This window comes from Brassica napus, chromosome A4 (assembly GCF_020379485.1).
Source record: "Brassica napus cultivar Da-Ae chromosome A4, Da-Ae, whole genome shotgun sequence".
NCBI classification, from domain to species: domain Eukaryota; kingdom Viridiplantae; phylum Streptophyta; class Magnoliopsida; order Brassicales; family Brassicaceae; genus Brassica; species Brassica napus.
The window spans coordinates 17,750,327-17,761,060 of record NC_063437.1 but is presented as its reverse complement, the minus strand read 5'-3'; the positions used below and the strand labels follow the sequence as shown (position 1 = coordinate 17,761,060).

Below are 10,734 nucleotides of genomic sequence, written 5' to 3'. Positions count from 1 at the left end.
GAATAAAATTATATATACTACTATGCTTCTTCATTTTCTTCAAGTCATGCATATTTAATTAAGTGACAGAGACCAGAGTTAATCTCACTACACAATAGTATGTATGTATGAAAGAGATAGAATCAGATGAGAACATATTATGTTGAAAAAGAAGAGATTTAAAGGCAAAGAGACATACTGTACTAGACTCTTAAAAATAAAACTGAATTAAAAAGTGAGGTGCAAACCTTAAATTAAAAAGCAGGGTTTATTTGAGAATTTAAAAAAAGGCTATGGTCTCTTGCGCTTTTTGTGCCACTCGCTTTGATCTTCAAAAGTGCACAAAGGTGGTATCTCCGTCGCCTGAGCTAGCCTCGCCCCAATCTAAGAATTTCATAACTGAACTTGCCATAAACAGCCTTGCGCCAACGCTTTTTAAAGCAAAGGTTCCCATTCTCTAACAAATACTTCACCACATTTTCCTCTTCTTCTGTTCCTTCATATGCAATCCACTCCACAGTTTCGAGACTGGACGTCAAACATTCAGGAATACAAATCGGTCGCTCCCAGTTAGTTCGGACATTTCTAGAATTCTGGCAGCTGTGTCTCTGAAAAACAAACAAACAAACAAAAAAAGTTGTAAACTAAATATTGAAGACTTAACATCAACCAGGTTATAATTAAGACCGTATATAAACTTACCGTTCTCGAGAGCCTGAGAGCTCGGAGTTTAGGAGAATGTTTGAGGATAACATTCAACCAATCTAAGGAGCACATGACACAAAGCTCTAGAAACACGAGCTGATCAAAGTCGCCTTTTAGACATGAATCCTAGCCAAAAAGTGTCGTGTCATCAGCACATAAGTAAAGTGGCAGAAACTAAAAACATATAGAATTTTTTTTTACCATTTGTGGTTTTAAACACAAGGAAAGCTGTTTCGCTGAGGTAAGAGATCCCAGAAGCTTGTCAGAATCACAAAACCTAAGATGGATCTCCGCTTCCAGTTCCTCAGGGACGTTCACCAACGAACAAAACCCGCTAAAATGGTCAACCATATGCAAAAACTTCAAACGAGGAGCGTCGATCACGTATCCATGATCATATCTCGGATCAGCATAACCACCTACTAACTCCTCCACGTCTAAGCTCCGCAGCGACGGCACGCAAATCGAATAAGTCTTCACGTTGCTGGCTATCCACCCACGTACGACCAATGTTTCGAGAACAGGGAAGCAAGACAAAAACCTATCAACGGTTTGATCGCTCGAGAAGCTCATATCTCGAAGAGACAAAGTCTTGAGGCTCCGGAGACGTGTTTTCGAAGGGACGTCGTCGATGATCGTTCCTCGGAGGCGTAACACCACTAGGGTTTCGTGCGTGTACAGGCTCGTGGGAAAGCGTATAGGGTAACGGCAGTGAAGGCAGTAGAGAAGGTTAAGATCGAGAACGTTGCGAGCAACCGCGACGTTAACCCATTTTTCGAAGGATTCAGGGGAGTAATCTCGGAGATGATAAAGGTTGAGATGGAGAGTTTCTAGAGCAGGGGCTACGTTTCGCTCCAAGAACTTGTCGATGAACTCTGAAGGCACGGCGGATGTGGCGTGATATTTGTATGAATAGTCACGAAAATCAAGCTTTGGAACGAGTTTCCAGACGGAACGCCATCGTCTGGACAAAAGCGACGTCGCGACAACCTCTTCTGTCGGGATTTGTAGCAAAATCTTCACCAGCAAATCGTCACATAACTCATTGATATTTCCCATATTGAACCAAATAGTATTATGCTTCTCCTATAAAAATCTGTGAACGGAACAATATTGAGGCACAATGATAAGCTATATATTCAAAAGAACCCTAATCAAACCAAGTTTTACCTAACAAGATTTTTCGGTTTTGTTATTACAGAACAGAAAATGGGCCGGCCCAAAGGGTTGCCCAGAAGAATGTCATCTACTCCATTAAAAATAAAGAATCAGGAAGTTTTTTTAACAACACATAACTTTATTACTTTTTTTTTTTTTTCGACAAACTTAAATTTTATTAATATGAAAGCATAATATCTGAATACAAAGTTGGAGTTAACCACTTAGGTGGATAAACTTTACAATTTTCAAAAATAGAATTTGCTGGACCATGGCGAACAATTTCATGCGCGGCTTGATTTCCATTACGTTTGACAAAAGTAAATGTTGTTGTAGAAAGCCTATTCTTCAATCTATTAATTTCTTAAAGAAGATTCTGAATGGTTGGATTTGTTAGATGATCATTAATCGTTGTAACCAAGATTTCTGAGTCCCCTTCGAAAATCATATCACTATATCCTCCTATCCAAGCATTCTGCATTGCCACCAGTAAAGCCATTGTCTCTGCAACTAAACTGGAATTAGCGAACCCCAAATTAGCCGAACCCCACATATAAGGATGACCATAACAGTTCCGGATAATCCATGCACCTCGAACTTGGTTCGAATTTAAATCATATGCAGCATCGTAATTACATTTTAGAAAACCCTGATCTGGACGTTTCCATGATGATAAGGCATGCAAAGAAGAACCTACACTTGTATTGTTTACTGTAGGAGATGATGAACATAAATGAGATATCCATTCTCTTACGTCAGCGCAAGCATTGTCCACTATGACATTTGGTTGCAGTATTTGTTTCCTAAAAAGAAGGAAATTCCTCTTTTTCCATATACGCCATAGTAACCAAAAAGGTAATAACCGTTGATAAAGAGAAAGACATTGTACGCCCTGAATATTCAGCAGAAACCCGATTTTATTGTCCATAGAATCATTTGTTAATAATGGACCCATAAAAGGTAGATTTGAAAGTCTCCAAATACATATTGAATCGGGGCACGTGAAAAAACAATGGTCGATTGTCTCTTCTGCCAATCCACATCTCTGGCAGATAGGATCTAAATTCATTCCTCTTGAATTTAGTCTTGTAGTTGTTCCAATAGCCTTTGATAGAATACGCCAAAGAAAATGGTTAAGTTTGGGCATTATATTTAATTTCCAAACCTTATCCTTTAGAATAGGATCACCATAAGGAATTGGAGGGGCTTCAATCAAATAATCTGGTGCATGCCTAGCAACCTTATACCCAGAAGACACCGTATAGTTTCCATCTCGTGTATGACTCCAAATCAACTTATCTTCTTTTTCTGTTTGGCTTAAATATATCTGGCTTACGAGACGTTGGTCCTCGTCGCATAAATAGGACTGTAGTGCCACCGGATTCCAATGTTTGTAAGGTGAAGTTGTGATCAAATCACTAACGAATAAATCACAATTCATTGTTGTAGAAGCAGGCCGAGGTGGAATAACAGGTAACCAGTTATCTTGAAAAACTCGTATATCTTTGCCATTTCCCACAATGTAGCTACATCCTTTCTTTAAAACATCAATACCAGCAAGCAAAGATTTCCATCCATATGACTGCTTACGACATGTTTTCCCTTCTAGAAGTTGTTTTCCTTTAAGATATCGGGCTTTATAAAGTTTGGAAAAAAGACAGTTTGGTTTTGAGTAGATTCGCCATGCTTGTTTGGCAAGCAGAGCATCATTAAACTTGGGTAAATCTTTGAATCCAAGTCCTCCTTCTTTCTTCGTATACTGTAGTTTTTTCCAAGCCACCCATGGTAGACCTTTAAGATCATTTTTTCCCCACCAGAATCTCATTAAAATGGCATCTATCTCTTGTGTTGTTGCAACAGGGAGTTTAAAGTGTGACATAGAATAAATAGGGGTTGATACGGCAACCGATTTGATCATAACTTCTTTACCAGCTGGTGAAAGAAATTTAGTACTCCAATGAGACGTTCTCTGTTTAACACGTTGAACAACTGTACTAAACATTTCTTTTTTTTTCCGTCCAAACTGCTCTGGTAGACCCAAATACTTCCCACCACCACCATGATTTGAGATTCCGAGGATGTGTTTCAAGGAGTCTTGTTTAGAACCATGAACCTTAGAACCAAAAGTTATTACTGATTTGTCTTGATTTATTTTTTGACCAGAGCATTTTTCATAGATATCAAACACTTCTTTTAGAGCTTTGCAATTTTTTTGATTAGCAATGCAGAAAAAGAGAGAGTCATCCGCAAAAAATAGATGAGTAATAGATGGAGTCCCTTGTCCAATTTTAATACCATTTATTTTCTTACGCCAAACTTGAACATCAATTAGATGACTCAAAATATCAGCACAGAGAATATATAGATATGGAGATAATGGATCTCCTTGACGTAACCCCCGCTGTGGAATGATATGTCCCTGAGGAACCCCATTAATAAGCACTGAATATTCAACTGTACTGACCAGAGCCATTACCCAAGATATCCATTTTTCTGCAAATCCAAATGCTCGTAAGGTACCTTCGAGAAAATTCCAATCAACACGATCATAAGCTTTAGTGATGTCTGTCTTAACAGCCATATATGTCTGAGACACTCGTTTCCTTGATTTAAGAGAATGCATAAGCTCATGGGCAATCATAACATTATCATTGATTAATCGACCTGGAATAAAAGCTGCTTGTGAATCCGAGACAATTTTGTCAAGGGAAGATTTCAGCCGAAAAACCAAAATCTTGCTTATGATTTTGTAGAGGACATTACAGAGAGCAATTGGACGAAATTCAGACAGTGTTTGAGGACACTTATTTTTTGGTATCATACATATATTTGTATGGTTAAGTCCTGGCGATAATTTCCCTGTAGCAAAAAAACCTTTAACTTCCTCACAAATTGCTTCTCCTACGATATCCCAGCATTGTTGATAAAACCGAGCCGTTAACCCATCCGGGCCTGGAGCTTTGTCTGCACCAATGTGACAAATTGCAGCATGTATTTCTTCGTTAGAAATATCCCTAGTAATATCATCATTTATATCGGCAGTCACCGTTGGCTTGAAGTCTTTAAAAACAGATGGAAGTAGTGATGTATTCCCTCCACGATACACTTCTTTGAAAAAACATTCAGCATGTCTACCAATAGCCTCATCTCCCTTATATACGAAACCATTTACGTCATGAACGGCATGGATTTTATTTCGAGAAAATCTTGCTTTAGTTGTGGCGTGATAAAATTTAGTATTACGATCACCACAACTTAACCAATTATTTCGACTTTTGAGGTACCAGTAGGTTTCCTCGTCTCGATATGCTTGCGCGAGCTCTTTTTTTATTCTTGGAATTTGACTCCGAATAGGACCCGAAGACGTTAAAACAAAATCTAACTCATATTGCAAATCTTCTATTCTTTTAGCAGCGTTTAATTTATTTTCCTGACGACAAACTGACATTGCTTTTCTACAATCTGCTATCCTCTTTCCAATTAGGATTTGTCGTCCTCCACCCAAAGAATTCCAGCCCGAATCAACGTACTTTTTAAAATCTTTGACTTTGAATAAACGCTTGTCAAACCGGAATGGCTTCTTATGACTTTGATTAAGAAAAGACACGGTAGTAACAACCGGACGGTGATCAGATCCTGATAATCGAAGGAACTCTGCTTCTGATGCTGGATATAAAGATAACCATTCTGAATTTGCTACCACTCTATCAAGACAACTCTTAATAACGTGTGTTTTACGTTTACCCACCCACGAAAATTTGTCCCCAGTAGAACGTAAATCTCGTAAGTCACAGGCTACATATAGATTGCGAAAGTCTTGAAAAGTAGATTCATCCCGTACTACACCTCCATCTTTTTCTGTATTATTTAGAATTTCATTAAAATCCCCAACTAAAAGCCAAGGACCATTTCTAGAGACTCCAATTCTCTGTATTCTTTCCCATAGTAAATGTCGATATTGTTGAAACCGTATAAGGAGCATACAAATAATCCACCAACCAAGGAGGAACTGAAAAGGAAATATTACTCTTTTTTTTTTTTTTTTAGGAAATATTACTTAAACCGTATAAGGAGCATACAAATAAGTCAACTACATGTAATATTTTAATTTATTAAAAGTATCTTTTTAATTGACCATCAAACTAAGTTCTTAATGAACACAACATATAAAAACTTAACTTATCAAATAATATTGTAGAGCTATGATGATACCAGAACAATGATTTTTTGTTGTTGTTAATGTTACTTAACAGAGTTTTTTTTTTTGAAGAGCATGGTGCCAACGGTCCATTTGGAGCCTTTGAGTCTATGGCTCCGAATGGTAACTGCGGTTTGAGCGGTGCGGGACAAGCGGTTTAACTGCAGTGCGGTTTTAACAGTTATAAAAACATATAGATATATGGTATACGTAGAGATTTTTGTTACTGTTAACTGCGGGGCGGGGCGGTTCGTAACATTCGAAGCCATGTCTACTGAAACAAAAGGTTACATAAAAACGACGATACATTATACATTGTTGTACACATGTATTTGTCTCCTTCACTTGATTTTAAGTATATGTAAACAACAAACACTCACTGGTGATTTCGCTCTGTTGCAGAGATTCATGGATGGATGCTGTTGGTGAATGAAGCACAATATCTTGTTCACACCCAGCTCATACTAGCCAGTTTAGTGTAGTAAATAGTTATCTTTAGCCGAGAGGTAGTTCTTTCCTCTTTACTTTATGAGATGATAAAAAGAAAATGAAAATAGTTTTTTTAGTGACTGCATTTTCATCCCCTGGGGGATTAATATATAAGGTTATGGATCGTCAACTTTCATTTCAGTAGCTCTAAGTAAATAGAAAGTCTCTGAGGCATCCAACAATGTATGAACACTCCGAGTCTCTGATCTAAGTGTATCATCCAAAACTAGTATTAGTATGCTAAATAACTTATCGCTAAGTGATTTGTGTAAACCTTTACACTGATAAATTTACAAACTATAAGGCACAAAGTGAAACTTGTAAGGAGAAGCCAATTTCTTGATTTTTACTGGTGAGTGGGCAACACAAAACTTATTCAATCTTTTGTTTTAGTTAGTTTTAACTTTAATGCAATACTTTTTGTCGTTTTAATACGTGACTCATGTAAGCCAAGTTGAGAGACATTAATAAATCAAAAATTGACTTGTAGCATGAATATGACGCACCCATTTGAGCCCATGCTCTATTGCTCCTTTCATTGCTTGCACATATATAATAACGTCTAAGACAATTTGTGTTTGGTTGTGGATAATAAGATAGACAAGTAACTTTCTAACAGAATTTATTACAAAATATGTAAAGTTCAGGCCAAAAAATAAATGTATATGTTTAGAAAAAAATGTATTATACTATTCTTGTTATATACACTGTGATGTCGAGGATCCTAACCAAAAATATTACTTGGTGAAATTCTTAAAATAACATTGGACCAAGATCATGGTGAACTCGTGTTGTAGAGAAGAAAACATTTGTAAATTTTTGCGTTTTTGGATTCGGCTCAAAACTACGGAAATATCACATATCTTTTTAAAACATATTTGTATGTCATTCATTATTCCAAGTCTTATAGTACTATATTTTTTTTTAAACATAATCCATTATTTTGTGGAATTTGCTCAAAGTACAAACGAAACGGAACTCCAAGTGGGAATAAAAGTTTCTCCTCCCACTCATTTAGAAAAATATAAAATATATAAGAAACCGGAAAAAACGTAGAGGTATTTCTAATATATGTAGCTCAACACTACTTAAATTATTACATAAACCAATAAAAATTAGTTTCTGCAAATAGAGAATCGTTTAAGCAGTGTCAAGCATTTTTTTGTAACGGACATCATGATTTGAACCATTGGTTTGGACTCATTTCTTTTTCTTAGTTGATCTAATGAAATTTTAATGACAAAAAACAGTGTTAACTGTTAAGCTATAAATACACTATGTCTTTCTTCTATATCATCAAACATTCCACAATTCGTTTAATTTAATTTTGATTATATACAATAGGTAGCACAAAGGGTTTTCAATTCCAATTTCAGTTTAACATATATTCGGACCAGATATATCAAAATCACAAAATGAACCAAAATACAAATAAGGAAGTTAAACATATAAGATATACAAATGGGGAAGTTTTTCTTCCAGACATTACGGCGCAAGTAATGCAAAGTATTAACATCACATCAAATGGATTCAAGTCAACTTGCATTTTCCTACATATGATTGGATCTCATAGTTTAATCCTAATCTATAAATACTCTTCAATCTATCCTCACTCCTCCACCACCACTAATCATAACCACCAAAAAGCATTACTCTTCCTTCAATTCTCTCCATTCTCAAAAAGCAAAATGACATCGATCATAGTCTTGGTCACTCTTTTGACCATTCTTTTCACAAGTTTCAGAATCTCTCAAGCAACGTCTCGTACTGTAACCTTCCATGTGCCATCAATGGTTGACATACATGAGCAATGGATGTCACGATTTTCTCGTGTTTACCGCGATGAGCTCGAGAAACAGATGAGACGCGATGTATTTAAAAAGAACTTGAAGTTCATTGAGAACTTCAACGAAAAAGCGAACAAGAGCTACAAGCTTAGTGTCAATCAATTCGCGGATTGGACCAACGAGGAGTTCCTAGCAACGCACACCGGACTGAAGAACATAACTCGAATTTCCCCATCCAAGGTGGTCGACAAAACGTTGTCGTCTAGGTCTTGGAATGTCAGTGACGTGGCAGGCGAGAGCAAGGACTGGAGGAGTGAAGGAGCTGTCACTCCGGTCAAATACCAAGGCCAATGCGGTAATGCTTCTTTTCTATAGTATTACATAATTTTAAACAACTAAAACAAATGTAAAAATATCGTTTAAATTAAAAAGAATGCAAAGGAAAATTATAATTGCACCAAAATATTAATTATAACTTGGTGTCCAAGTTAGTTTAGGGCTAATATGGTTGTTCCTTCTATGAGAGCACTCAACTGATCAGAGGTCTATGTATGTACAGGATGTTGCTGGGCGTTTTCATCTGTAGCAGCAGTGGAAGGTGTGACTAAGATCGCGCACGGGAAGCTAGTATCTTTGTCCGAACAACAGCTTCTAGATTGTGACAGAGAGTACGACCAAGGGTGCAACGGTGGGATAATGTCGGATGCTTTCAACTATATAATCCAAAACCGAGGCATCGCTTCGGAGAAGTCTTACTCTTACCAAGGATCAGATGGGAGATGCCGGTCCAATGCAATACCCGCTGCACGGATCAGCGGTTTCCAATCCGTCCCTAGCAACAACGAGTGGGCCTTGCTCGAGGCCGTGTCGAGGCAACCCGTCTCTGTCTCGATGGACGCAAGTGGGGACGGGTTCATGCATTACTCAGGGGGAGTATATGACGGGCCTTGTGGGACTAGCTCGAATCATGCAGTGACGTTTGTTGGGTATGGAGTGAGCGAGAACGGGACCAAATACTGGCTGGCTAAGAACTCTTGGGGTGAAACTTGGGGAGAAAATGGTTATATAAGGATCCGAAGAGACGTGGCTTGGCCTCAAGGCATGTGTGGTGTAGCCCAATATGCTTTTTATCCAGTTGCGTAAGCGTTTTTGTTATATATTTTACACATAGACTAATTCAAATGGAAAGTGCGTATATCAAAAGTGGTATACAATATTATAAAGTGTCTTTGATTATTTGATTATGTATTGTTGAGATGCGGTTTAATCCACATCGCATATTTTGAGCAACATTTGTAATGTATTTGTATTGTTCTGTACGTCTTGCATGGTCTTGACGTAATTGGTAAGACATGTATTTATTCAAAGAAAAAAATCTATTAAAAATTTAATGATAAAATTTAAGAGCATCTCCAATAGTTGAAAAATTAAAAGATTATTAAATAATAATGTTTAAATATAGTATAATTCAATAATTAGATTTTTTTTTGTAATTAAACCAATTCGTGAGTGACAAATGTGAAAGAAATTTCTCATGATATTTTTATATCTGAAACTGTATTTTTTCTTCTCTTCTCCATTTAAAGGAACACTAGGTAATAACCCGCGCCTTGCGCGGAATGTGATTATTAGTTTCGTTATTTTTAATAAAAACACATTAAATCTGTTTAATCTGGATATTGGTTCAGTTTTAACTTATTTTTTGGTTTATTCTGTTAGAATGTTTGATTTTTTAGTTTTTTTTGGTAAAAACCAAAAACTATTATTATTTGTTTATTTTTATGTTATAAATTTTAGATAATCGTCATGTCGAATCAATAGTTTCATATTATAGTTTGTAAACGGATAATAGTTCAAGAAAAAAAAAATAAAATTATTAAGACTAATCATTTCACTACAATTTGGTCGGTAGTGAAAGAAGCATTAAGAAAAAATATATTTCAACTTCCAGAAAAAAAATAGATACTTCAGTAGTGGTAAACACTTATAAAGTGCTCACCTCAAGGTGCACATGTATGTGTATGTAAAAGTATATAAAAATAAATGACAAATATATAAAGATATTGTTAATTAATATTAATGACATTTTTGTTCTAAATAATACATGAAAGATAAAATTAAAATTAATTAAAAATTAAAAGGCCTTGACATTAGTGAATTTTTTTATATAAAAAACTCAACTGTATCCATAAATAGTTGTGGGCACAGATCGAATATCCGAGTATTTGGAGGCATTCATGTCGATTCAATCTTTAGCCACTTGGATAGTCGGTGACTATGATATTCGAAATGATTTAGAATTTTAAAGAATATCCGATTTGATCCGTAAATAAAATTTAAAAAATAATTGAAAATTTAATAATAACGTTTTATTACAAAAATAAAATATTATTTACTTTTTAAATTTTAATACCTAAT

At 36.0% G+C, this 10,734-nt stretch overlaps 2 protein-coding genes across 2 annotated transcripts; one reads left to right on the top strand and one right to left on the bottom strand.

The window, feature by feature from the left end:
* Nucleotides 1-308: 308 nt before the first annotated feature.
* Nucleotides 309-1,984, bottom strand: LOC125608288 (putative FBD-associated F-box protein At5g56430). The gene is made up of 3 exons (XM_048778445.1): nt 886-1,984; nt 682-810; nt 309-587 (listed from the first exon to the last, which is right to left on the bottom strand). The coding sequence occupies exons 1-3, from the start codon at nt 1,741-1,743 to the stop codon at nt 348-350; spliced, it is 1,227 nt and encodes a 408-aa protein (XP_048634402.1). The 5' UTR covers nt 1,744-1,984; the 3' UTR covers nt 309-347.
* A 5,905-nt stretch (nt 1,985-7,889) lies between these two features.
* On the top strand, nt 7,890-9,875 carry LOC125608287 (senescence-specific cysteine protease SAG39-like). Its single transcript, XM_048778444.1, has 2 exons — nt 7,890-8,671; nt 8,876-9,875. The coding sequence occupies exons 1-2, from the start codon at nt 7,945-7,947 to the stop codon at nt 9,457-9,459; spliced, it is 1,311 nt and encodes a 436-aa protein (XP_048634401.1). The 5' UTR covers nt 7,890-7,944; the 3' UTR covers nt 9,460-9,875.
* Nucleotides 9,876-10,734: the final 859 nt, after the last annotated feature.